The sequence below is a fragment of the Salvelinus alpinus genome, chromosome 31, assembly GCF_045679555.1.
Source record: "Salvelinus alpinus chromosome 31, SLU_Salpinus.1, whole genome shotgun sequence".
NCBI lineage: Eukaryota > Metazoa > Chordata > Actinopteri > Salmoniformes > Salmonidae > Salvelinus > Salvelinus alpinus.
Window position 1 is genome coordinate 21,248,751 of NC_092116.1, and position 27,541 is coordinate 21,276,291.

The 27,541-nt window shown below is 43.7% G+C and overlaps 1 protein-coding gene across 1 annotated transcript; it reads right to left on the reverse strand.

Moving 5' to 3' along the window:
* Positions 1 to 7,053: 7,053 nt before the first annotated feature.
* Positions 7,054 to 27,541, reverse strand: LOC139561298 (kelch-like protein 33). Its single transcript, XM_071378298.1, has 4 exons — positions 26,278 to 27,541; positions 9,271 to 10,210; positions 8,976 to 9,146; positions 7,054 to 8,838 (listed from the first exon to the last, which is right to left on the reverse strand). Exons 1-4 carry the CDS (start codon positions 27,143 to 27,145, stop codon positions 8,316 to 8,318), a joined length of 2,502 nt encoding a protein of 833 aa, XP_071234399.1. The 5' UTR covers positions 27,146 to 27,541; the 3' UTR covers positions 7,054 to 8,315.

Sequence of the window (27,541 nt, forward strand, 5' to 3'; positions counted from 1 at the left end):
GGCCAATCAGTGGTTTACTTGCATGAATATTTTTTATGACTGCTATACACCCTCACCATCGTTGTTGGGGTAAACTGCAATCATTCCAACACAGAAAAGCTGCTTTTTAACATAGTGTACTTTATTTTATTTTTTTATTTTTTTTTCTCTTTTTTTTTTTATTTTTCTCTTTTTTTTTTCTTGGGGTGGATCAGCTTAATATTGCGGAAAGAATGTTGCTTCCAATGTAATTGTCTGCATCATTTCCAATCCCCCATATTTTTTTGGGTAAATATATATATCCATACACGCATGCATACATATACACATACAGTGGGGAGAACAAGTATTTGATACACTGCCGATTTTGCAGGTTTTCCTACTTACAAAGCATGTAGAGGTCTGTAATTTTTATCATAGGTACACTTCAACTGTGAGACACGGAATCTAAAACAAAAATCCAGAAAATCACATTGTATGATTTTTAAGTAATTAATTTGCATTTTATTGCATGACATAAGTATTTGATACATCAGAAAAGCAGAACTTAATATTTGGTACAGAAACCTTTGTTTGCAATTACAGAGATCATACGTTTCCTGGAGTTCTTGACCAGGTTTGCACACACTGCAGCAGGGATTTTGTCCCACTCCTCCATACAGACCTTCTCCAGATCCTTCAGGTTTCGGGGCTGTCGCTGGGCAATACGGACTTTCAGCGCCCTCCAAAGATTTTCTATTGGGTTCAGGTCTGGAGACTGGCTAGGCCACTCCAGGAACTTCAGATGCTTCTTACGGAGCCACTCCTTAGTTTCCCTGGCTGTGTGTTTCGGGTCGTTGTCATGCTGGAAGACCCAGCCACGACCCATCTTCAATGCTCTTACTGAGGGAAGGAGGTCGTTGGCCAAGATCTCGCGATACATGGCCCCATCCATCCTCCCCTCAATACGGTGCAGTCGTCCTGTCCCCTTTGCAGAAAAGCATCCCCAAAGAATGATGTTTCCTCCTCCACGCTTCACGGTTGGGATGGTGTTCTTGGGGTTGTACTCATCCTTCTTCTTCCTCCAAACACGTCGAGTGGAGTTTAGACCAAAAAGCTCAATTTTTGTCTCATCAGACCACATGACCTTCTCCCATTCTTCCTCTGGATCATCCAGATGGTCATTGGCAAACTTCAGACGGGCCTGGACATGCCCTGGCTTGAGCAGGGGGACCTTGCGTGCGCTGCAGTATTTTAATCCATGACGGCATAGTGTGTTACTAATGGTTTTCTTTGAGACTGTGGTCCCAGCTCTCTTCAGGTCATTGACCAGGTCCTGCCGTGTAGTTCTGGGCTGATCCCTCACCTTCCTCATGATCATTGATGCCCCACGAGGTGAGATCTTGCATGGAGCCCCAGACCGAGGATGATTGACCGTCATCTTGAACTTCTTCCATTTTCTAATAATTGCGCCAACAGTTGTTGCCTTCTCACCAAGCTGCTTGCCTATTGTCCTGTAGCCCATCCCAGCCTTGTGCAGGTCTACAATTTTATCCCTGATGTCCTTACACAGCTCTCTGGTCTTGGCCATTGTGGAGAGGTTGGAGTCTGTTTGATTGAGCGTGTGGACAGGTGTCTTTTATACAGGTAACGAGTTCAAACAGGTGCAGTTAATACAGGTAATGAGTGGAGAACAGGAGGGCTTCTTAAAGAAAAACTAACAGGTTTGTGAGAGCCGGAATTCTTACTGGTTGGAAGGTGATCAAATACTTATGTCTTGCAATAAAATGCAAATTAATTACTTAAAAATCATACAATGTGATTTTCTGGATTTTTGTTTTAGATTCCGTCTCTCACAGTTGAAGTGTACCTATGATAAAAATTACAGACCTCTACATGCTTTGTAAGTAGGAAAACCTGCAAAATCGGCAGTGTATCAAATACTTGTTCTCCCCACTGTATATACATACACATACCTATATAGACATACATACTTTTTTAAAGAATATACCTTTATTATTATTCCCCGCAACCCTACCACCGCTCCCCCAATTGGAGTAAACTAATAAACACTTCTGCTTTTACCTTCAATTTATACATCTTATACCCATTTTACAGACACAGTCTACTTTATAATAGTTCTCTCTTGTTTGTTCTTAGTCCTTCCTCTATTTCTGTTGTCCATCCAATTTTATTTCCACTTGTAACTGTGCTATTTCACAAAAGCTCCGCACCTATACACATTTCACAGATCCCGTATGCCCTACATTGTTTATCTTGTTATTAGTCCCACCCTTCAGTTCCACTCTACCCTTCCCATCTATCTTCCAACATCATCCATTTCAACTGTGCTGTGATGCTTCACAAAAGATTTGAACCTTCCTATTCTCATAGCTTCTACAGATTGTAAATTAAAAATAAACATTTTTGCTAAAATAATTATTATATTATTGATTGATTGACTATGTCTTTTCAAATCCCCCAGTATTGCTATCTGTAGCGTTAGTTCTAGGCAAATGTTGCAATTCTTCAGCCATTCCTGGACCTGTGACCAAAAACGAGCTACATATGGACAATACCAAAATAAATGATCTAATGACTCTGCCTCCTCACAACAGAATCTGCAGAGCTGGGAAGATTGTATACCCCATATATATAACATTCTATTAGTTGCAAGAATTTTGTACAGTAATTTAAATAGAAAAATTCGAAGTTTTGAATCCGGCGTTGTTTTGCGTATCAATTCATAAACCATTTGCCATGGAATGGGTACATCGAAAATCTCTTCCCAACTATTTTGCAATTTATATGGCACAGCTGTCAGTTTTTTGGTCCTTAAATGAAATTGGTATATGTTTTTATTTATCACACTTTTCTTTAACCAACATAGTGTACTTAATACATTTTTGGAACTAAAACGATTTCACTCAGATTATAATTAATTATAGATCATATACATCTGGAAACACTGAACAGTTACTTTAAACATGGAATCCATACAGTAGACCTATTTCACAATCTAGATGTCTTTTTAATGCACTATACTACACTTGTGGAAATATTTCAGGGAAATATTTACTAAGGGCTATCATCCTTGTTTGGTACAGATTTGTTTTTTGAGATAAAACATTTCCAGCACTGTATAAGTGATTGTTCGGCATCATCATCAGGGCCTCTTCATTTGTTAATAAATATGTTATACTTAACAGTTTACCTGAATGTTCATCATTATTTCCCTTATAATGGACCGGTTAAGGTTTTATTTGATTCTTACATTGTAACATGCAGCATTTATATAGGAACAAATACAAACTATTGCAAACTTATTATAAAACGCATGTGTTTTCTAACCATGGAAATTCATACCTGAAAATGAAAATGTACATATACATTATATACAAATCTGAATATAATTTTGTATATAATTTATATACAAATGATAAACAAAACTCATAACTGGGGTGCAACTCAACATTAATAAGGTGTTCTTAATGTTTTATACACTCAGTGTATGTTGATTTATAAAAACAATATGAAACCTATTAGGACAACAAAATGTTGTAGAGTTTACATTATCAGAACATATGCTTTACTTATAATATTCATAGAGGACTATATAATTAATATATTTTGTCTCACATATGTCATACCATATCTATGTAAGACAATCACCACAATCATGTATTCAGTTGTATTTTCCACATAAGGCATATACGTTAACACATACAGTACGCCAATACACCACTAACATACAGTACAGTAAGGCAAAACATGCAACATCTTACCAGATTCTTATTTGATTTTTGTACAAATAATCTTCTTCTGCCATACAAGATTCTTATTTGATTATGATCATTTTCCATATGGGGATAAACTAGTAGGTTAATTTCCCAGCCAAGCAGATACAAGTAGTCGAGTCATTTTGGTTGTGAAGTGTTTTATCAAAAACCTTTGTTCTTTGTTTATAACAAAATGCAATTCAGCACTTGACTGTCTATTGGATCAGCCTGTCACAGACCCTCCCATTCAACACCACCTCATAAGATGAGGAAGTACATTGTTTATGAGGATTGCCTGCTGCAGTTGTTTGAGAGATTTCCAGTTTGCAGCTAAACATGCAACATAGAGAACACCAGCAAAGGGAACATCAAATTTACATTTTAAATTTAAGTCATTTAGCAGACGTGCTTATCCAGAGCGACTTACACTAGTGAGCGCATACATTTTCATACTGGTCCCCCGTGGGAATCAAGCCCACAACCCTGGCGTTGCAAGCCCCATGCTCTACCAACTGAGCTACATGGGACATGTACGCAGACATGCCCTCGCTGTGAGCATTCCTACGAATGGAACAGGGAGGACACTTGAATCAGGTTGATCATGTTTTACCTGGTCAAAGGTCAAAACAGTTTAGGGTTTTGTCCCAATTCACCTTCATTGCCTAGCTTGGTGGAACCAGCCTGATTTCTGCTTTTAGCATTCTATTTCACATATAACGATATCTGAAGTGAAATAGAAAGGCGAATGCAGCAATCAGGTTGGTTCCACCAAGCTAATCATCACCACCATTAATAATGCAATCAGTGCATTGTTTGTGTGTGACCGACCAGTATCTTTGATGATATACAGTACGTTGCCATGCCCATCAATGGGGCGCCGGGAAAGACCTTGCCTCCAGCCTCACCTCGTCTGTTCACCAATGGTCGTTGATGGGGAAACCAGAATTAGGTAGGTTTAGTCTGACCTGTTCAAACTTCAATATAGTATATGTTTGTTTGTCAGATATCACCTATTCTAACTGCCATTGGTCATAGAACAGTGACTGTGTATGTGTGCCCAGATGCATCTACGAAGCCAGCACTTGGAGACTTGCATGATGATGTGATGGAGTCCTGACTGACAGACAGGCTTGACACTGACGTTTCTGAACGGAGAGAGACCTGGCACTCAACATAAACGTTTTACTAGACAACTTTTACTTGTATTGTCTTTTTTTGTTATTGAATTTAATGGTATCCTTCATTATGGGGAGGGAAAAACCCTGTGTGTTCTGCACCAGGATCAGGGAACTCCTGTTGTATACATGACACCAAACAGGAAGGTTTGACCACTCTGACATGTTCACCAAGGTAGCCCCATTACCACCTGACAAAATCCCGATAGGCACAGTATCTGTATCAGCTGGGAATGACAACGAAAGGTACACAGTGTTATATTAGCTGCTTCTATGGTATTATGTAAAGGGTTGTTTATTCCAAATTGACCTGCCACTACATTTGAAAGCCATTAAAACAATTTGTTTAGAAAATCTACATAAATTCAGCAATTGCATTCTGCTCATATTACTCTGTAGGCTACTGACCTCCAAGCCAACTCACGTTTGGCACCTGTCATGGCCGCCAGCATTTCTTGAGGTGCAAGCCAAAAAACAAGGCCAAATCAGCTGTTGCAGTTCCCCTTTAACCTTTATCTAGTTGTTTTCTAGACGTCTCCTGGTTCTGTATGTTTATAGTGTTCTATGTGTGTTTTCTTTCTTTCCCGCTTCTCAGCTGTAATGCTCTCTTTTAGAGTGTGGGTTCCTTTTACTAACACTTCATTTTTCGATTGTTTTTCCCTTTTTGACATGGTTTTTGTTCTATTAGAAATACATCTATATGTATAGTACTATCTAGTATTTGTATTCCTATCTGATTGTATAACATTTAGTGGCCTTCATGGGTACTTCAGATCATTTATCAATATTGCATAGCAACTATTCTGAAATACTACTTACAAACTGAATTTAGAATGTTTGTATAAATAAAAAGTGTTATTTATCAAACAATCCTACAAGCATCATACTCACACCTGTAAGAGATAACCATTGATCAATACCAATTGTTTTTAGCTATTAGCTATTAGCTATTTGCATTTCGAAACGCCTTTAATCAACCATGTATGATCAAAATCATCCCGCTAAAGCCCATGGGAATATACAACGCAGTACCATGAAATACAATGGCGCAACAAAAAAGGGGGAGAGACAGAGGTAATAGTGTCGGAGATTGAGTACAGCATTTATTTGGCTCGCTCAGTTGTGGCATGACCAGAAAAAATTAAAACATAGGGACAAAGAGAGGACCAAAAAGACAATTCAAGTTGCTTTAGCAATGGCAAATATACTTCAAATGAGTAGGCAACACTCACCAATACGCCATCCATCCTCAACAGCTCCCTCCTGTAGGCGTATAGGCTAATGTATAGGCTAACAATGCTGTTCTGCAGAATGAACGAGTTGTGCATTCCACCTGACTACCTTGCCACCACAGTCAGCAGCATATTTTGCGCATCACATAACCTATCATTGCCTTGTTTGTATCTGGGAACCCATTGTTGGCAAAGAAACCCCTCTTGACCTGTTGTGCGATGGTGTATGTCAATTGTATGGGGGTTCCCAGATACATAGGGGTTCAGCTGTTTGAAGCTGGTGTACAATACTGAACGTAAAATAGGCTAAATCCAAATAAAACACATACAACAGATCTACCGCTTCTTGCATTTACATTTACATGTTAGTCATTTAGCAGAAGCTCTTATCCAGAGCAACTTACAGTAGTGACTTCATACATTTGTTTTTACTTTTTTCTTGGACTTGTTTTCAATGAGAATGACAGATCTATAACTCCCATTTCTATGTGAATTTCATCGGGTTGCCCATACAGTTACATATTGCAGCCTTTATTAGGAAGAGCGTTGGGTGTTGAGCAATAGTATATCCTATACAATTGCGCACACTAGGTTTCCAATCTGAGGCACAAAAACATGAATTCATTACCTTGATGCTTTGTTTGTTAAATCGAATGAGACCATGTGTAACAGTATAACTTTAAGGCAGCCCCTCGCCCCGACCCGGGCGCAAACCAGGGACCTTCTGCACACACCAACAACAGTCAACCATGAAGCATCGTTACCCATCGCTCCACAAAGGCCGCGGCCCTTGCAGAGCAAGGGGAACCACTACTTCAAGGTCTCAAAGCGAGTGACGTCACCGTTTGAAAGGCTATTAGCGCGCACCACCGCTAACTAGCTAGCCATTTCACATCGGTTACACATGCTGTAGATCAATCAGACAACAACAGATGATCAACATCAATTCGCTAGAGATATTAGATTCACTGTGGATCCAGGCACAAATGTTTTCACCTGCATAACGAATGAGACACCAAAATACTTTTCTCGCAAACACCTTTCTTCCAGCAGTTGTTCTATCACATGCACTATCGCAACAGCTGTTCGTCACTTGACTGTCATTTGGATAATTCCTTCCTGGATCAGATGATGATTAAACGTAACTAATCAGCTGGACACCAAATGAGCATCCAACAAGTATAATGCTTAATTACTGAAGAACCATGTTAATGACAGTATCGATTTAGGTTTTAAGTATCAAGTTAAGGTGACTCTTTCGTTAGAAGCATTCCGTTTTGCAATCGCATACATCATTTTGGATTTGTGTGCCCATGAAAACTGTTTCCACCCTGTAACATATGGAGACACGAAATGTTACGTAGTTACCCTGCATTTCTGATATCTTCACACAAAAACTGTCTGACAGCTAGATCTAGTATTCTTACAGGGTTCAAGTTAAATGTCTAATTTAACTGATTAATGCTTAATATATGATATAATAACAACTTACACTGCCATAAATGCAAGAACAGAAAAGTAATGTTTTATGTCACACGATTTTGGACAAATGTAGACAAATGTAACATATGTCAATGTTAAGCAAGCTAGCTAACTTTATTATTAGTAATGTTAGCTAGTTTATCAAGCTAGCTAAAATCTTATTGGTTGAATAATTTATCCCACTTCAAAGGCAAGTGAACACATTCATGTCAGAGGTATGACTTCCCACTTCCCAGTTTCTCATTTCTCACAAGAGGACATGAAGCTACCCTGAAATTGTAATACCCTTCCTGTTTTGTTATAGTAATTCACTTATAGCCTGCACATGGAGAGAAATAAACATGTTTAAGTTCCTTAATTGGTGTCCTTGTGAATATAGTGATTAAAGAATGGCACATGCTACGTAAAGTGTTAAAACAATATTAACATCCTTCATCCATTGAAATACATGCTTGTAAGATCAATGTTACATTACATAAGTTGGCTATGGCAATTGGTTATAATTTTGGAACTAGCTAATGATAGTTAATTTATTACCCAAGCCCTAGAATGTGACACTAAAGCAGATGCCAAAAAAGCTGTCTAGCTAAATAGCTTGATTTTAACGTATAAGAATACTGATGGAGTGAGGTGTGGGTCATGTAATGGAATAATATTTAGTGTGGTGTTATAGGATGTATAGTGATGTTTCATTGTCTCAAGTGTTTGGGCAGGTGGAGCAAACAGGCTCTTATGTCAGTGTTAGGTCCGGGTATCTCGCCGATATTCTCCCATCGTTGGATGGTGGGATCATAGCGATGCACCAGTCTGGTCTCCCTGTATCTCTCTTGGCAGTATCCTCCCAGCACATAGATCTTCCCCTCCAGAACCACAGAGGCTGCTCCAACATGGGAGACGACCAGGGGCGTGAGGGTACTCCAGGAGTCACTAACAGGGTCGTAGACCTCACAGGCCAGCTGGTCGATAGACGTCATGTTTTCATCAACAGTGACTCCTCCGGCAACATAAAGATGGTTGTTTAAAGTCTCCATGCAGTGATAGGCTCGAGGTTGGCTCATCTCTGCCAGGTAGGTTGTTCCTCTCTCAGGATGGTACAGGAACATGGACACCAGACACTGGTACCTGCAGTCGAACCCTCCTGAGATGAAGACCTTTCCATCCAACAATGTGGCAGCATGGCAACTCAAGGTCATATCCAAGGGTTGGGCAAAGCTAACAGGGAAGGCCACATTTGGTAAAGATAGCAACAAAGAAACAAAGTTTTGCTTAAGTTACATACCATTTCCAATGAAACCATTAACTACCGCAAGTGATTCTGTGTTACCATTCCTACCAAAGAAAAACCTTACCTCCAGGAATCTGTATTTGGACAGTAGCGCTCCACACTACCCAGGTTAGTTTCTGGATCAATGTACCCTCCAATGGCATATATCATCTCGTCCAGAACAACCACAGAAAAATTACACCTTTTCTCCTGCAAGTTGGCCAATCTCTCCCAGCGGTTCTGAAGCAGATCATATCTGAAAGAACACAAAGAATGAGAGATGAAGGAAGAATATAATGTAAAAACATAAATATGTAAAAATATTAATACCTAATGGACTCATTGGTTAGTAGATACAAACCCAAAAGTTCTTATCTCACCTGTAGACCGAGTTTAGAACGCCAAGCATGCCTTTATAATTCTGTCCCCCGAGCACGTACAACTTCCCTGCGACTACAGCCAATTCGTGACTTAACCTTGGTGGCTTTGGCATCTCTCCCAGCAACCTCCACTCAACTGTCTTCACAACGCCTGTGTAGTTCCTCAGAGAGTTCCCAAACCACAGTTCTCGACTGGGGGTTCGCCGGATAAAGTCGGCAGAGATCTGGTCTCCACCCACCAAGACTAGGCTGTCCTTTGGCAGGTAGACCCTGCACGGGGTCTCAGATGCAACGTGATAAGAGCGAAAGTCCTCCAGCATAGTCTGGTAGAGACGTTTTATGTTGCATTCAGTCCACAGTTTTGCAGTTTTAACTTCACTGAACTCCTTGAATGTCATGAGAGGAAAGTGGACGTTCTTCATCAGCTCTTTGGTGAGTTTAATCCTTTCGCTGGGACAGGCCTCGATCCAGACCACCACTGCCTTGAAGACCACAAGCTCAGAGGGCACAAAGAGGGAGTTGCTTTTCAGGTATTTTCTAAGCTTCTTGACTGGCAGGTCTTGGAATTTAGGGGTTGCTGCCACATTTTCGAAGTGTCTCAGGATAAAGTCGTTGGCCACTTCAAGGAGTTCCGTTACGCCATAAGCCTCTGCGAAGGACGCCACGTCCAGGCAGGAGTGGGCGTCCATTTCTTGTTTCAGGAAGTCGAGGCACAGCAAGAGGGCGGGCTGGAACTGGAGCTGGAAGGCAATGCAGGTGATCTCAAAGACACGTCCCCAGCTGAGGGGGAGGTACCCGCTGTAGGAGTAGCCAATCAGGGCCTCCAGCTCTGAGGCTTGTAGGAAGGGAAGGGCCACACAGGCCTGCTTGGATTCCTTCATCCCGCTGGTGAACATTCCCCGGAAGTAGTCACTGCTGGCAGACAGGAGCACTCTGTGGACTTGAGTCAGGAGAGAGAAGAGGAAATTGAATATTGCTGTTATCACCAGGTAGCTCATATAGACTACTTCCACATCTGGTTTATCATGACTCTTATGAATTCAGATGTAAGACAAAAAGCATAATCTTACAATTTGTTTTGATCACAGACGAGTGCTCAACAATAAACAATTTCATTTAAATCTTTCTCATTATAAAATCTGATTATTATTATGTTATTATATATTAATATACTAATAATATTTATATATCAACCTATTATTCTTATATACAGTGTTTTTCGTAAGTATATGGAGTAGCCAGCCAAATAGAAAAGTACCGGTGATAGCCCCCAATTTTTTGCAGCACGAGCTCTATTTTGGTGCACTCTGGTACATTCTAATGCCTTGATTCCATCCAAAATACACAGCTACATTTTGAATACTTTAATAACTTTACAATGACTGCAATAAAATGACTTTGCAAAAAAAAATCCTGAAAATGTATGAATTCTGTGGGTTGTTAATTGTTTTGGATAACGTCGAAGCCTATACGATCAGGAATACTTTCTAAGTAAGATACATTTTCTTTTTTTTTTACATGAAACCTTTCTTCTCTTGGAAAGTAAGTGATATTTACTGCAAGATATAAATTACCACATTTATTTTTAGTTAATAGTTTGGCCTGTCAATCAATCACTGTAGGTGGGATTGTCAGGCGAGGAGGCAGGATGACTTTGACTCACAGAGTTGGTAGGGTTTCAGACCTGTCAATCATTCACTGTGGGTGGGAGTTTGAAGTAAAGCGGTAGATTAGCAATCTAGTCAGAAAAAAAGTATAGTCAGTCCTTTGAATTACATTTACTGTGGCATAAACTAAATCTAGTCTACTATTTCAATGTAGTTTATTTTGGCAAAAAAATGAAGAAAAAAGGTTAAACATGGATTGTCGTGGAAAATTGCGATATTATGTTATAGTACTTGTAAGATTATATTATAATCTTTGTATTGCATTAGAATGGTTGTTTTATTCGACAGAATAGAATCTGTGTGTTCCACTGAGGATGGGCCTCTATGAGATAGCTGTCACGACTTCCGCCGAAGTCGGCCCTTCTCCTTGTTCGGGTGGTGTTCGGCGGTCGACGTCACCGGCTTTCTAGTCACCATCGATCCATTTTTCAGTTTCGTTTTGTTTTGTCTGTATTTTACACACCTGGTTTCAATTCCCCCCATCATGTTCCCTATTTAACCCTCTGTCTTTCATTTATGTTTGTCCGTGATTGTTTGTGCGTTAGGTGTTGTATTTGATACGTGTCCGTATCTGTTTCTTTTCCATTTGTGGAATTGTGCATATATTTTGAGTAAAAACTCTGTGGTTTCGCTCAGACCTGTGTCCTGCGTTTGACTCCATACATTCTCCGCACACAACCCTGACAATAGCACTGACAGAGGAGATTTACGATGTCTTTGGTCAATAAAGCCTAAAGAGCATTCCAGATAGTGAGGTAATGTTTTTGTACTATGAAGTACCAGGAACGAGATTAGAACCTCGTCTTAGAGACCAAACTGAACAATAATTTATAGCTAATGCTATCTGCGTATGGGATACTCCTTTCTCAAGTAAAAGGCCCTTTGTGAAGAGTTCCTGAGATCTGTGGTTCGTCATGTAAATTGAGAGGGGTGTATCTTGGCTATAAAAGATCTTTGTATTCTACTGTAGGGACTCTCAGAATTCATTATAGACACCTTTAATAATACCATATAAGTATCATGACATTAGCTTTTATAACCTTCAATCTGTTTTCTTTTATCCTATTTTGGAACAGAACGAGGCTCTCTCTCCAATACTTATTGTTCCTGTAGTGATGATTTGACATCTTCTGCGAATGTTTTATCATCATTTCCCAGCTAGCACAGTGGATCTGGGCCGATTCCGGCTGAGAGTCGGGGCACTGGGCTGAGAGTCAGACTCTGCCGACGTAATGTGGCCCGAGTCTGGGCCGCCTTCGGCAGTATTACTAATGGCTAGGATGCGGGGATTAAGTTCGGGCCGATTCCGGTGTGCGTTATCTGGCCCAAATGTATCACTTGGGGCTCGGGCCGAATCCGGTGGGAGCTTTCTGGCCCAAATGCATTACTTTGGGCTCGGGCCGATTGGGGCTACTCTCTGGCAGGTGATTACACGAGCTGCTTTATATAATTAACATTTCATTATGTCTTTATTTTTTCCATATTTTCCTCATTGTTTATGTGATCGAAAAAATACAATTAACATTTAAATGAAATTCTTTAAGAGTCCTGTGTAGTATTTTAGTTTTTTGATACTTTGTGCAATGCAATTGATAAACATTAAAAACTTAGTGGATGGAAGCTTCCGAGTGCCGCAGTGGTTTAAGACACTGCATCGCAGTACGTTTCTACAGATTCAGGTTTGAGACCCGTGCCGGCCGCGACCGGGAGACCCATGAGGCGATGCACAATTGTCCCAGCATCGTACAGGTTAGGGAAGTCCTTGACCCATTGCGCTGTAGCGACTCCTGTGGCGGGCTAGGCACATGCACGCTGACACGGTCACCAGGTGTATGGTGTGTCCTCCGTCACAAATAGCTTTTTTGTAGATGGGTATATTTTGTATGTATAAAATGTATAATAGTCATGTTTAAAAAGACTATATCGGGTAATTTTGTATACCTTTATTTAAATTTGCATTGGGCCGCTTCTGGGGGGGATTCTGGTAAGATGCAGGCAAATTCAGCTGAATTCTGGTAGACGGAAATGGCCCGATGTACTTGGGCCGATTCTGGGTAGTCATTCATTTTGATTCCGGGCCGGTTCAATCAATTCCGGTCCCTGAGGGCCCAGAGGGCCGCTTCCTCATTGCTAGCTGGGTTATCTGCAGATAATTGCCAAAAAGCAGTAGCAGCCTACCAGTATGCAAATTAGGCAGCCAAATGAAAGTCACCAATGTGATCGGTTCCAGTCACCTAAAAGATTTGTTCAGACAGAGTCCTTAATTCGCAAACAATCCTACCCATCACTAGGCTATACTGACAAGTCACTTTAGCGGTCAGTGCTAAGTCTCGACATGGGCTTAGAATCTAAGGAAAATAGAAACAAGATATTTTGTTTACTTGTCCCAATGCAATACCATTTATTCAGTCAGTTCGACACCTTTTATAAACTAATCAACACAAGCTGTTCGGTCGTCAATCGAAGTACAGTAAATTACCTATGCGGCCGACTTCGTGGCTGGCTATATAGGCCTATGAAACACGCTAAATCAAATAAATGAATGTTCCACAAAACAACACATGAGTAGATTTCAACTCATCGTCACCACTTACATTACAACAGACGTGTAAATTCACTCCTCCGTGAAAAGAAATTTGACAGCAGCCAACCACAACGCACAGCCAACCACAGAGCACAAAAATAATACAGGTACCGAGAGGCAGGACAGACAGCAGACTGACAAACCAGCAAGGTTTCCCTGTCGCTCACTTAGATAAATCCAGGGGCGCAACTTTGGAATTAGAAGTGGGGGGACATGATACTTTTAAAAAATCCAGTTGGATAAACACTGTAAACAGCCTACACGACCGCTTGGAGGTGTCCGCATGGTCCTAAAGCACACCGTTGATTCGTTTTGTATCACATTCCAATGCTAAAAATGCCATTTCAGAATGTGGGGGGGACATTTCCCACAGTCTCCAGTGAAAGTTGTGCCCCTGAATAGATCACTACAAGATGCATAACCTATCTTTCATTCTAGCGGGAGAATAGAGCCCCACAGTGGAGGTGTCATAATACCAATAAAACCTAGCGGTCAAACGGAAATGTTTCCAAACGTTTTTCCACTGTTCATTTTTCTCATAGGGGATTTTAGAAACACTTAAAAATAAGGGCTGTGTTTCGTGTACAGTCATGGCCGAAAGTTTTGAGAATGACACAAATATTAATTTCCACAAAGTTTGCTGCTTCAGTGTGTTTAGATATTTTTGTCAGATGTAACTATGGAATACTGAAGTAGAATTATAAGCATTTCATAAGTGTCAAAGGCTTTTATTGACAATTACATGAAGTTGATGCAAAGAGTCAATATTTGCAGTGTTGACCCTTCATTTTCAAGACCTCTGCAATCTGCCTTGGCATATCAATTAACTTCTGGGCCACATCCTGACTGATGGCAGCCCATTCTTGCATAATCAATGCTTGGAGTTTGTCAGAATTTGTGTGTTTTTGTTTGTCCACCCACCTCTTAAGGATTGACTACAAGTTCTCAATGGGATTAAGGTCTGGGGAGTTTCCTGGCCATGTACTCAAAATATCGATGTTTTGTTCCCTGAGCCACTTAGTTACCACTTTTGCCTTATGACAAGGTGCGCCATCATGCTGGAAAAGTCATTGTTCATCACAAAACTGTTCCTGGATGGTTGGGAGAAGTTGCTCTTGGAGGATGTGTTGGTACCATTCTTTATTCATGGCTGTGTTCTTAGGCAAAATTGTGAGTGAGCCCACTCCCTTGGCTGAGAAGCAACCCCACACATGAATGGTCTCAGGATGCTTTACTGTTGGCATAACACAGGACTGATGGTAGCGCTCACCTTGTCTTCTACGGACAAGCTTTTTTCCGGATGCCCGAAACAATCGGAAAAGGATTCATCAGAGAAAATGACTTTACCCCAGTCCTCAGCAGTCCAATCCCTGTACCTTTTTGCAGAATATCAGTCTGTCCCTGATGTTTTTCCTGGAGAGAAGTGGCTTCTTTGCTGCCCTTCTTGACACAAGGCCATCCTCCAAAGGTCTTCGCCTCACTGTGCGTGCAGATGCACTCACACCTGCATGCTGCCTTTCCTGAGCAAATCTGTACTGGTGGTGCCCCGATCCCGCAGCTGAATCATCTTCAGGAGACGGTCCTGGCACTTGCTGGACTTTCTTAGGCGCCCTGAAGCCTTCTTCACAACAATCGAACCGCTCTCCTTGAAGTTCTTGATGATCCGATAAATGGTTGATTTAGGTGCAATCTTACTGGCAGCAATATCCTTGCCTGTGAAAACCTTTTTGTGCAAAGCAATGATGACGGCACGTGTTTCCTTGCAGGTAACCATGGATGACAGAGGAAGAACAATGATTCCAAGCACCACCCTCCTTTTGAAGCTTCCAGTCTGTTATTCAGACTCAATCAGCATGACAGAGTGATCTCCAGCCTTGTCCTCATCAACACTCACACCTGTGTTAACGAGAGAATCACTGACATGATGTCAGATGGTCCTTTTGTGGCAGGGATGAAATGCAGGGGAAATGTTTTTGGGGGATTCAGTGCATTTGCATTGCAAAGAGGGACTTGCAATTAATTGTAATTCATCTGATCACTCTTCATAACATTCTGTAGTATATGCAAATTGCCACCATACAAACTGAGGCAGCAGACTTTGTGAAAATTAATATTTGTCACAATGGCGTGTATAAGTGGCAGAGGAAGTCAGGCGCAGGAGAGTCAAATAGAGTGTAGAATGGAGTACTTTAATTAAAGTCCTAGTAATCTGCTCCATAACACTCACGGAAAAAATATAAAACAAATCTGGGTACGAAGACCCGTCGCACACCTATACACAATTAACACAACACATGACAACGAACAATCTCTGACAAACACATGAAGGGAAACAGAGGGTTAAATACACAACAGGTAATGAATGGGATTGACAACAGGTGTGTGGGAAGACAAGACAAAACCAATGGAAAATGAAAAATGGATCGATGATGACTAGAAGACCGGTGAAGTCGACCGCCGAACACCGCCCGGACAAGGAGAGGCAACGACTTCGGCAGAAGTCGTGACATTACCCCCCCCCTGACGCGCGGCTCCAGCAGCGCGTCGACACCGGCCTCGGGGACGACCCGGAGGGCGAGGTGCAGGGCGATCCGGATGGAGGCGGTGGAATTCTTTTAACATAGAAGGATCTAAAACGTCCTCCACCGGAACCCAGCATCTCTCCTCCGGCCCGTACCCCTCCCAGTCCACGAGGTACTGAAGGCCCCTCGCCCGACGTCTCGAATCCAAAATGGATCGAATAGCGTACGCCGGGACCCCCTCGATGTCTAGAGGAGGCGGAGGAACTTCACGCACTTCAGCCTCCTGGAGCGGGCCAGCCACCACCGGCCTGAGGAGAGACACATGGAACGAGGGGTTAATACGGTAATTAATGGGCAGTTGTAATCTATAACATACCTCGTTCACTCTCCTCAGGACTTTAAACGGCCCCACAAACCGCGGACACAGCTTCCGGCAGAGCAGGCGGAGGGGCAGGTTTCGGGTCGAGAGCCAGACCCTGTCCCCTGGTACGAACACCGGGGCCTCACTGCGGCGACGGTCTGCGCCAATTTTCTGGCGCCTTATGGCACGCTGAAGGTGGACGTGGGCTGCCTCCCAAGTTTCCTCAGCGTGCCGAAACCAATTGTCCACCGCAGGAGCTTCGGTCTGACTCTGATGCCAAGGAGCCAGAACCGGCTGATACCCTAATACACATTGAAAAGGGGTAAGGTTAGTGGAGGAGTGACGTAGCGAGTTCTGGGCTATCTCTGCCCAGGGCACGAACTTCGCCCACTCCCCTGGCCGGTCCTGGCAATAGGACCGCAGAAACCTGCCCACATCCTGGTTAACTCTCTCCACCTGCCCATTACTCTCGGGGTGAAAACCTGAGGTAAGACTAACCGAGATCCCCAGACGTTCCATGAACGCCTTCCAGACCCTTGACGTGAACTGGGGACCCCGATCAGACACTATATCCTCAGGCACCCCATAATGCCGGAAAACATGTGTAAACAGAGCCTCCGCAGTTTGTAAGGCCGTAGGGAGACCGGGCAAAGGGAGAAGACGACAGGACTTAGAGAACCGATCCACAACGACCAGGATCGTGGTGTAACCCTGTGAAGGTGGAAGATCAGTCACAAAATCCACTGACAGGTGCGACCACGGCCGTTGAGGAACGGGTAAAGGTAAAAGCTTACCTCTAGGCAGGTGTCTAGGAGCCTTGCACTGGGCGCACACCGAACAGGAGGAAACATAAATCCTCACGTCCTTAGCTAAAGTGGGCCACCAGTACCTCCCATCAAGACAGCGCATCGTCCGACCTATCCCAGGATGACCAGAGGAGGGTGATGTGTGAGCCCAATAGATCAATCGGTCGCGGACAGCAGACGGAACGTACAGACGACCAGCTGGACACTCAGGAGGAGAGGGCTCTGCACGTGACGCCCGCTCAATGTCCGCGTCCAGCTCCCACACTACTGGCGCCACCAAACACGACTCTGGGAGTATGGGAGTGGGATCCATGGGTCGCTCCTCTGTGTCATACAGCCGAGACAATGCGTCTGCCTTGACGTTCTGGGAGCCTGGTCTGTAAGTAAGCGTAAACACAAAACGAGTGAAAAACATGGCCCACCTTGCCTGGCGAGGATTTAGTCTCTTCGCCTGCCGGATGTACTCCAGATTGCGGTGGTCAGTCCAGATGAGAAAAGGGTGATTAGCCCCCTCAAGCCAATGCCTCCACACCTTCAAGGCTTTTACGACAGCTAACAGCTCTCGGTCCCCCACATCATAGTTACGCTCCGCCGGGCTGAGCTTCTTCGAAAAGAAAGCACAGGGGCGAAGCTTCGGTGGCACACCCGAACGCTGAGAGAGCACTGCTCCTATCCCAGCTTCGGATGCGTCCACCTCTACTATGAATGGCAAAGAGGGATCCGGATGAGCCAACACAGGCGCCGAGGTAAACAGAGCCTTCAGTTTACCAAAAGCCCTATTCGCCTCGGCCGACCACTGCAAGCGCACCGGTCCCCCCTTTAGCAGTGAGGTAATGGGAGCTGCAACCCGACCAAAACCCCGGATAAATCTCCGGTAGTAATTGGCAAACCCTAAAAAACGCTGCACCTCCTTTACCGTGGTTGGAGTCGGCCAATTACGCACGGCTGTAATGCGGTCGCTCTCCATTTCCACTCCTGAAGTGGAAATCTGATGCCCTAGGAAGGAGATAGATTGTTGGAAGAACAAGCATTTCTCAGCCTTGACATATAAATCATGCTCCAACAGGCGACCAAGCACCCTGCGCACCAAGGACACATGCTCAGCGCGTGTAGCAGAGTATATCAAAATATCATCGATATACACCACTACACCCTGCCCATTCAGGTCCCTGAAGATCTCATCTACAAACGATTTGAAGACTGATGGAGCATTCATCAACCCATATGGCATGACCAGGTACTCATAATGACCTGAGGTGGTGCTAAATGCCGTCTTCCACTCATCCCCCTTCCTAATACGCACCAGATTGTACGCACTCCTGAGATCCAATTTTGTGAAGAAGCGGGCCCCGCGCATTGACTCCATTACTGTATTAATCAAAGGTAGCGGGTAACTATATTTTACCGTGATTTTATTAAGGTCTCGATAATCAATGCACGGGCGTAAACCGCCATCCTTCTTCTTCACAAAAAAGAAACTCGAAGAGGAGGGTGAAATGGATGGCTGAATGAACCCCTGACGCAGGGATTCAGAGATATAATTATTCATAGCCACTGTCTCCGCTTGCGACAGAGGATACACATGACTCCTGGGATATGCAGCGTCTACCAGGAGATCTATCGCACAATCCCCCTGTCGATGGGGTGGTAATTGAGTCGCCTTCTTTTTACAGAAGGCGAGTGCCAAATCGGCATATTCTGGGGGAATGCGCACGGTGGAAACCTGGTCTGGACTTTCCACCGTAGTAGCACCAACGGAAACCCCTACACACCTACCTGAGCACTCTCGCGACCACCCCGTGAGAGCCCTCTGTGGCCAAGAAACAGTGGGGTTATGAGTAGTTAACCAGGGTAGGCCTAACACCACAGAATACGCAGGAGAATCAATAAGGAAAAGACTAATCTTCTCCTTGTGACCCCCCTGCGTTATCATAGACAAAGGTGCGGTGACCTCCCTGATAAACCCTGACCCTATTGGTCGACTATCTAAGGCATGAATAGGGAAAGGCATATCCACAGAAACAATAGGAATCCCTAAACTATAAGCTAAATTTTTATTAATGAAATTCCCAGCCGCGCCTGAATCTACTAGCGCCTTATACTGGGAATGCAGGGAAAAATCCGGAAAGGTGACAGAGACAAACATAAGTGCAGCAGAGGGCTCTGGATGAGTATGGTGCCTACTCACCTGGGGTGATGCCAGAGTGCCCTGCCTGCCTTCTCTATTCCCAGAGGAACCAACCCGGCACCGATCAGCAGTGTGATCTCTGCGATCATAGATGGTGCTCGAGCGGGTACCCCCTCCGGTCTCCCTGCGCACCATCCCTCCCAATTCCATAGGTTCGGGAGAGAGAGTGCGGGAGGATGGAACAACCAGACCCCGATCTAGACGTCCCCGAGTAGCCAGCATGTTGTCCAGCCTGATGGACATATCCACCAGTTGGTCGAAGTTGAGGGTGGTGTCTCTACAGGCCAGCTCCCGACGGACGTCCTCGCGTAGACTACAACGGTAGTGGTCGATCAGGGCCCTGTCGCTCCATCCAGCGCCGGCAGCCAAAGTCCTAAACTCCAACGCGAACTCCTGAGCACTCCTCTTCCCCTGCCTCAGATGATAGAGGAGCTCACCTGCTGCTCTGCCTTCGGATGGGTGGTCGAATACCTTCCGGAAATGGCAGATGAGCTCCTCAAAATGGTCCAACGCCTTATCCTCTCCACACACAGCGTTGGCCCACTCCAGGGCTTTCCCGGTAAGGCAGGAGATGAGGGCGAAGCTTTTCTCACGGTCTGTTGGTACTGGAGAGACCGTGGCCAGATACAAGTTCAGTTTTAGGAGAAAACCCTGGCAGCTGGCAGTATCTCCATTGTATCCTGTGGGTAGGGATAACTGGATCCTGTTCTGTTCCGGAGGGGAAAAAACGTTCGAAGGAATTCCAGGAGGTGGTGGAGGTACTGGACACGCTCCCTGTCTCTCCAAGCGATCCATACTCTGGATAATACGATCCATGGCAGCGCACAGACTGTCAATCTCCGCCGCGTGTTCCAGGACGCGTTCCTCAACCTCCATTAGTGAAGTGCCTCCTCCTGCTGACTTCATTTTTTGGGTCAGAGATTCTGTCACAATGGCGTGTATAAGTGGCAGAGGAAGTCAGGCGCAGGAGAGTCAAATAGAGTGTAGAATGGAGTACTTTAATTAAAGTCCTAGTAATCTGCTCCATAACACTCACGGAAAAAATATAAAACAAATCTGGGTACGAAGACCCGTCGCACACCTATACACAATTAACACAACACATGACAACGAACAATCTCTGACAAACACATGAAGGGAAACAGAGGGTTAAATACACAACAGGTAATGAATGGGATTGACAACAGGTGTGTGGGAAGACAAGACAAAACCAATGGAAAATGAAAAATGGATCGATGATGACTAGAAGACCGGTGAAGTCGACCGCCGAACACCGCCCGGACAAGGAGAGGCAACGACTTCGGCAGAAGTCGTGACAATATTTGTGTAATTCTCAAAACTTTTGGCCACGACTGTAGGCTAACCCTGGCTTGACATTTTTATAACCATGTAAATCTCTATCATACAAGTTGACTTTTATTAATATATTCAGCTCTATTTACTCTCAGATTCCAAAATTATAATTAGCATAAAAGTGGACATCATGTAAGACTACAAATCCCTGCAAGCTCCTGCACGTCATCTCTAGCTGACACATTTGCTTAAAGGTATTGTGTCAATTTCAAACTGGCACAAGACAATTCACAGAATTGAAATGTTGTCAATGTATTAATTACTACATTTAGCTAACATTAGATAGTTCATCCACGACTGCTCTGCCGACATAATTCCGTCCGTTGTGCCCTCAACCGGCCTTTTCCGGACGTCGGTGAAGAAGCTTCTACTAGCCTCGGCCTGCTAACTTTTTTGAACTCCATGTCTCCCGCTTGCTAGCGTAGTAACGACTACCTAGCGGCTTCCCTGTTTCATCTATTGCCGTTCACTGGACCCTATGATCACTTGGCTACATAGCTGATGCCTGCTGATGCGTCCAGAGATGCAACCTCTCTTATCATCACTCAATGTCTAGGTTTACCTCCACTGTACCCGCACCCTACCATTATCCCCTGAATCTATCCTATCACACCCAGAAATCTGCTCCTTTTATTCTCTGTCCCCAACGCACTAGACGACCAGTTTTGATAGCCTTTAGCCGCACCCTCATCCTACTCCTCCTCTGTTCCTCGGGTGATGTAGAGGTTAACCCAGGCCCTGTGTGTCCCCAGGCGCTCTCATTTGTTGACTTCTGTAACCGTAAAAGCCTTGGTTTCATGTATGTTAACAGCCTCCTTCCTAAGTTTGTTTTACTCACTGCTTTAGCACACTCCGCCAACCCTGATGTCCTTGCTGTGTCTGAATCCTGGCTTAGGAAGGCCACCAAAAATATCCGTCAAGATAGTACTGCCAAAGGGGGAGGAGATGCAATCTACTGCAGAGATAGCCTGCAAAGTTCTGTCATGCTTTCCAGGTCTTGCCCAAACAGTTCGAGCTTCTAATTTTAAAAATGAATCTCTCCAGAAATAAGTCTCTCACTTTTGCCGCCTGTTACAGACCCCCCTCAGCTCTCAGCTGTGCCCTGGACACCATATGTTAATTGACTGCCCCTCATCTATCTTCAGAGTTTGTTCTATTAGGTGACCTAAACTGGGATATGCTAAACACCCCGGCCGTCCTACAATCTAAGCTAGATGCCCTCAATCTCACACAAATTATCAAGGAACCTACCAGGTACAACCCTAAATCCGCAAACATGGGCACCCTCATAGGTATTATCCTGACCAACTTGCCCTACAAATACACCTCTGCTGTTTTCAATCAGGATCTCAGCGATCACTGCCTCATTGCCTGCATCCGCTATGGGTCCGCGGTCAAACGACCACCCCTCATCACTGTCAAACGCTCCCTAAAACACTTCTGCGAGCAGGCCTTTCTAATCGACCTGGCCCGGGTATCATGGAAGGATATTGACCTCATCCCGTCAGCAGAGGATGCCTAGTCGTTCTTTAAAAGTAATTTCCTCACCATCTTAAATAAACATGCCCCTTTCAAAAAATGTAGAACTAAGAAAAGATATAGCCCTTGGTTCACTCCAGGCCTGACTGCCCTCGACCAGCACAAAAACATCCTGTGGCGGACTGCACTTGCATCGAATAGTCCCCGCGATATGCAACTTTTCAGGGAAGTCAAGAACCAATACACGCAGTCAGTTAGGAAAGCAAAGGCGAGCTTTTTCAAACAGAAATTTTAATCCTGTAGCTCTAACTCCAAAAAGTTCTGGGACACAGTAAAGTCCATGGAGAATAAGAGCACCTCCTCCCAGCTGGCCACTTCACTGAGGCAAGTAAACACTGTCACCACCGATAAATCCACGATAATCGAGCATTTCAATAAGCATTTCTCTATTGCTGGCCATGCTTTCCTCCTGGCTACACCAACCCCGGCCAACAGCTCCGCACCCCCTGCAGCAACTTGCACAGAAGCTACTTGCCCAAGCCTCCCCAGCTTCTCCTTCACCCAAATCTAGATAGCAGATGTTCTTAAAGAGCTGCAAAGCCTGTACCCATACAAATGAGCTGGGCTAGAGAATCTGGACCCTCTCTTTCTAAAATTATCCGCCACCATTGTTGCAATCCCTATTACTAGTCTGTTCAACCTCTCTTTCGTATTGTCCGAGATTCCTAAAGATTGGAAAGCTGCCGCGGTCATCCCCCTCTTCAAAGGGGGTGACACTCTAGACCCAAACTGTTACAGACCTACGTATATCCATCCTGCCCTGCCATTCTAAAGTCTTCGAAAGCCAAGTTAACTTCTCTAGGGTAGGGGGCAGCATTTTCACTTTTGGATGAAAAGCATACCCAAATTAAACTGCCAGCTACTAATCCCCAGAAAATAAAATATGCATATTATTAGTAGATTTGGATAGAAAACACTCTGAAGTTTATAAAACTGTTTGAATCATGTCTGTGAGTATAACAGAACTTATTTAGCAGGCGAAACCCCGAGGACAAACCATTCAGATATTTTTTTTGAGGTCACTCTCTTTTCAATGAGATTTCATTGGGAAACCAGATTTCTAAGCGACTTGCTTGCAGTTCCTATGGCTTCCACTGGATGTCAACAGTCTAGAGAAATTGGTTGAGGTTATTCCTTTGTGTAATGAAGAAATACGGCCATCTTGAAGTCGAGTCACTCTAGGCGTCCTGTGAGATAGAAGCGCATGACCAGAAGGCATGCTACGGTTGGTTTTAATCCTGTATTGAACACAGATAATCCCGTCTTCAATTTTTTCAATTATTAACATAAAAAAATACCTAAAGTTGTATTACAAAAGTAGTTTGACATTTTTTGGCAAAGTTTACAGGTAACCTTTGAGATATTTTGTCGTCACGTTTGAGCAAGTTGGAACCTGTGTTTTTCTGGATCAAACACGCCAAATAAATGGACAATTTGGATATATATCGACGGAATTAATAGAACAAAAGGACCATTTGTGATGTTTATGGGACATATTGGAGTGCCAACAACAGAAGCTCGTCAAAGGTAAGGCATGAAATATATTTTTATTTTTGCGTTTTGTGTCGTGCCTGCAGGGTTGGAATATGCTTATCTCTCTTTGTTTAAAATGGTGCTATCCTCAGATAATAGCATCGTATGCTTTTGCCGAAAAGCCTATTTGAATTCTGACATGTTGGCTGGATTCACAACCAGTGTAGCTTTAATTTGGTATCTTTCATGTGTGATTTAATGAAAGTTTGATTTTATAGTAATTTTCATAGTAATTAATTTGAATATGGCACTCTGCATTTTCTCAGGCTTTTTGCCAAGTGAGACAGTAGCGTACTGCCTAAACTCAGATTTGTGGATATAAATATGAACTTTACCGAACAGAACATACATGTATTGTGTAACATGAAGTCCTATGAGTGTCATCTGATGAAGATCATCAAAGGTTAGTGATTCATTTTATCTCTATTTCTGCTTTTTGTTACTGCTCTCTTTGGCTGGAAAAATGGCTGTCTTTTTCTGTGACTTGGCTCATACCTAACATAATCGTTTGGTGTGCTTTCGTCGTAAAACCTTTTTGAAATCGGACACTTTGGCTGGATTTACAACAAGTGTAGCTTTAAAATGGTGTAAAATACTTGTATGTTTGAGGAATTTAAATTATGGGATTTCTGTTGTTTTGAATTTGGCGCCCTGCAGTTTCACTGGCTGTTGACGAGGTGGGACGCTACCGTCCGACATACCCTAGAGAAGTTAACTAACAGATCACTGACCATTTCAAATCCCACCGTACCTTTTTTGCTGTGCAATCCGGTTTCCAAGTTGGTCACGGGTGCACCTCAGCCACGCTCAAGGTACTAAACAATATCATAACCGCCATCGATAAAAGACAGTACTGTGCAGCCGTCTTCATCAACCTGGCCAAGGCTTTCGACTCTGTCAATCACCATATTCTTATTGGCAGACTCAACAGCCTTGGTTTCTCAAATGACTGCCTCGCCTGGTTCACCAACTACTTCTCAGATAGAGTTCAGTGTGTCAAATCGGAGGGCCTGTTGTCTGGACCTCTGGCGGTCTCTATGGGGGTACCACAGGGATCAATTCTCGGGCTGACTCTTTTCTCTGTATATATCAACGATGTCGCTCTTGCTGCGGGTGATTCCTTGATCCACCTATACGCAGATGGCACCATTCTTTATACTTCTGGCCCTTTGTTGGACAATGTGTTAACAATCCTCCAAACGAGCTTCAATGCCTTACAACTCTCCTTCCGTGGCCTCCAACTGCTCTTAAACTCTAGTAAAACTAAATGCATGCTCTTCAACCGATCACTGTCCGCACCCGCCCGACTAGCATCACTACTCTGGACGGTTCTGACTTAGAATATGTGGACAACTACAAATACCTAGGTATCTGGCTAGACTGTAAACTCTCCTTCCAGACTCATATTAAACATCTCCAATCCAAAAATTAAGTCTAGAATCGGCATCCTATTTCGCAACAAAGCCTCTTTCATTCACGCTGCCAAACATACCCTCATAAAACTGACTATCCTACCGATCCTCGACTTCGGCGATGTCATTTACAAAATAGCCTCCAACACTCTACTCAGCAAACTGGATGGAGTCTATCACAGTGCCATCATTTTTGTCACTGAAGCCCCATATACCACCCACCCCTGTGACCTGTGTGCTCTCGTCAGCTGGCCCTCGCTACATATTCTTCGCCAGACCCACTGGCTCTAGGTCATCTTTAAGTCTTTGCTAGGTAAAGCTCCACCTTATCTCAGCTCACTGGTCACCATAACAACACCCACCCGTAGCACGCACTCCAGCAGGTATATCTCAGTGGTCATCCCCAAAGCCAACACCTCTTTTGGCCGCCGTTCCTTCCACTTCTCTGCTGCAAATGACTGGAATGAATTGCAAAAATTGCTGAAGTTGGAGACTATATCTCCCTCACTATCTTTTGGCATCTGTAAATAGCCCATCCAACTACCTACCTCATCCCCACATTGTTTTTATTAACTTTTTTGCTATTTTGCACACCAGTATTTCTACTTTCACATCATCATCTGCACATCTATCACTCCAGTGTTAATTTGCTAAATTCTAACTACTTCGCTATTATGGCCTATCTATTGCCTTACCTCCTTACACCATTTGCACACACTGTATATAAACTTTTTCTATTGTGTTATTGACTGTACGTTTGTTTATTCCATGTGTATCTCTGTGTTGTTATTTGTCGCACTGCATTGCTTTATCTTGGCCAGGTCGCAGTTGTAAATGAGAACTTGTTCTCAACTGACCTACCTGGTTAAATAAAGGTTAAATAATAAAAAATAAAAAATAAATGTTCAAAAACAACATTATTACCATCATAAGCATGCATGGGTTATTTAGCTTGATCCAGGACGAGCCCCCATAAATAAATAGTCTCCTCTATCATTCTACAGTACATAGTCGTGATGTATTTTGACTTCAGTCTACTCACCATGGAATGACGTTCCTCCAACCTCCAGCTCCACATCACAGCCCACTCTCTCTGCCCACAGCTCTCTGATGGACTGAAGACTGACCTTCATCTGTTCTTCAGCAGAGATCTTCTTCTCTCCTGCCCTCTTCTCTACTCCCTTCTTCATCTTCTCCTCCTCTTCACTGCAGAGTTCTAGAACTCTGGGGACCCCTAGTGTTGTAGCTGCAGTCTGTATCTGGGCCAGTGTGTGTCTGTTCAGAGCTGCTAACGCTCCAGTGTAGGCAAAATCCAGCACCCCTGCCAGCCCCACACACCCCACCTCAGGACCCAGACTGATGGATATCTCTGTCTGTATATACATGTCAACATCTCTCCTCTCGTTCTCCTCATCCCTCTCTTGCAGTCTCTGGTGTACGAGGGAGCTTACAGCAGCCATGACAGTGGAGTGCGCGTGGAGACGCTGCCCATCCTCAGTGCTCAGAGTCAGGTCAGTGAGGAGAGAGGAGTCCCTGAGCTGCTGCAGGGTTTGGAACATTTCTCTTGTATAGGAGTCTCTGCCGTATACCCTTATTGAATCCACATCCTCTATTCCACCTTTCTGCCCTCCAACAACTGTCCACTCTTCTTTCACTTCTTGAAGCTCGTCCTCCTCTTCTTCAGTTGTCTCTCTCTTTAGATGTATTTGACTGTTTTCCTCCCTTCTAAATGCTTCATCATCTTTATCTTCTTCTTCTGTGTTCACCTGATCCCCACAATCCTTTTCTTTCACTTCTCCTGCACACTCGTCTCCATCTCGATCTATATTGTGCTTATCCCCCCTAAATTCTTCATCTTGCCTCCATAGAGCCTCCAAACCCTTCTGGAAACATGGTCCAGATAAAGCCATCGCTTCCAACAGCAACAGTCTTTATCTCATCAAATGTCCAACACTGCCTACCTACACATACAGCTTACTATTATATCAATTTAATTTAATTTTATAAAAAACGCTACACAAATCTGTTGCCACACTAAAAAAGCTCTCAGCTATAGCTATCTGACTGATGTGTGATCTTAGTGCAGTTTTCTCTTCCCCACTCTCTACAGGGTCAGGTATCTACGTTGTCTCCTCCTTCCCTTCCCTCTTCTTGTGTGTTCTAACTCCTGTTTGACAGAACCATTTATAAATCCCCACTCAACCAGACAAGCTGCTATATATAAACCCCTGAAGTCATACAGATCAGACCTCAAAGTAAACACTAAATAATTGTCTCTGTTTCTGGTCCATGTTCTCATCCCTCAA

Bases quoted from the DNA above. Each gene is read 5' to 3' on its own strand.
- LOC139561298 (XM_071378298.1), bottom strand. From the start codon at position 27,145: ATGGCTTTATCTGGACCATGTTTCCAGAAGGGTTTGGAGGCTCTATGG. The intron at 10,211-26,277 runs GTGAGTAGACTG...TCCTGACTCAAG, and splicing joins TGGAGGAACGTCATTCCATG to TCCACAGAGTGCTCCTGTCT. The intron at 8,839-8,975 runs GTAAGGTTTTTC...CTTCCCTGTTAG, and splicing joins CCAAATACAGATTCCTGGAG to CTTTGCCCAACCCTTGGATA.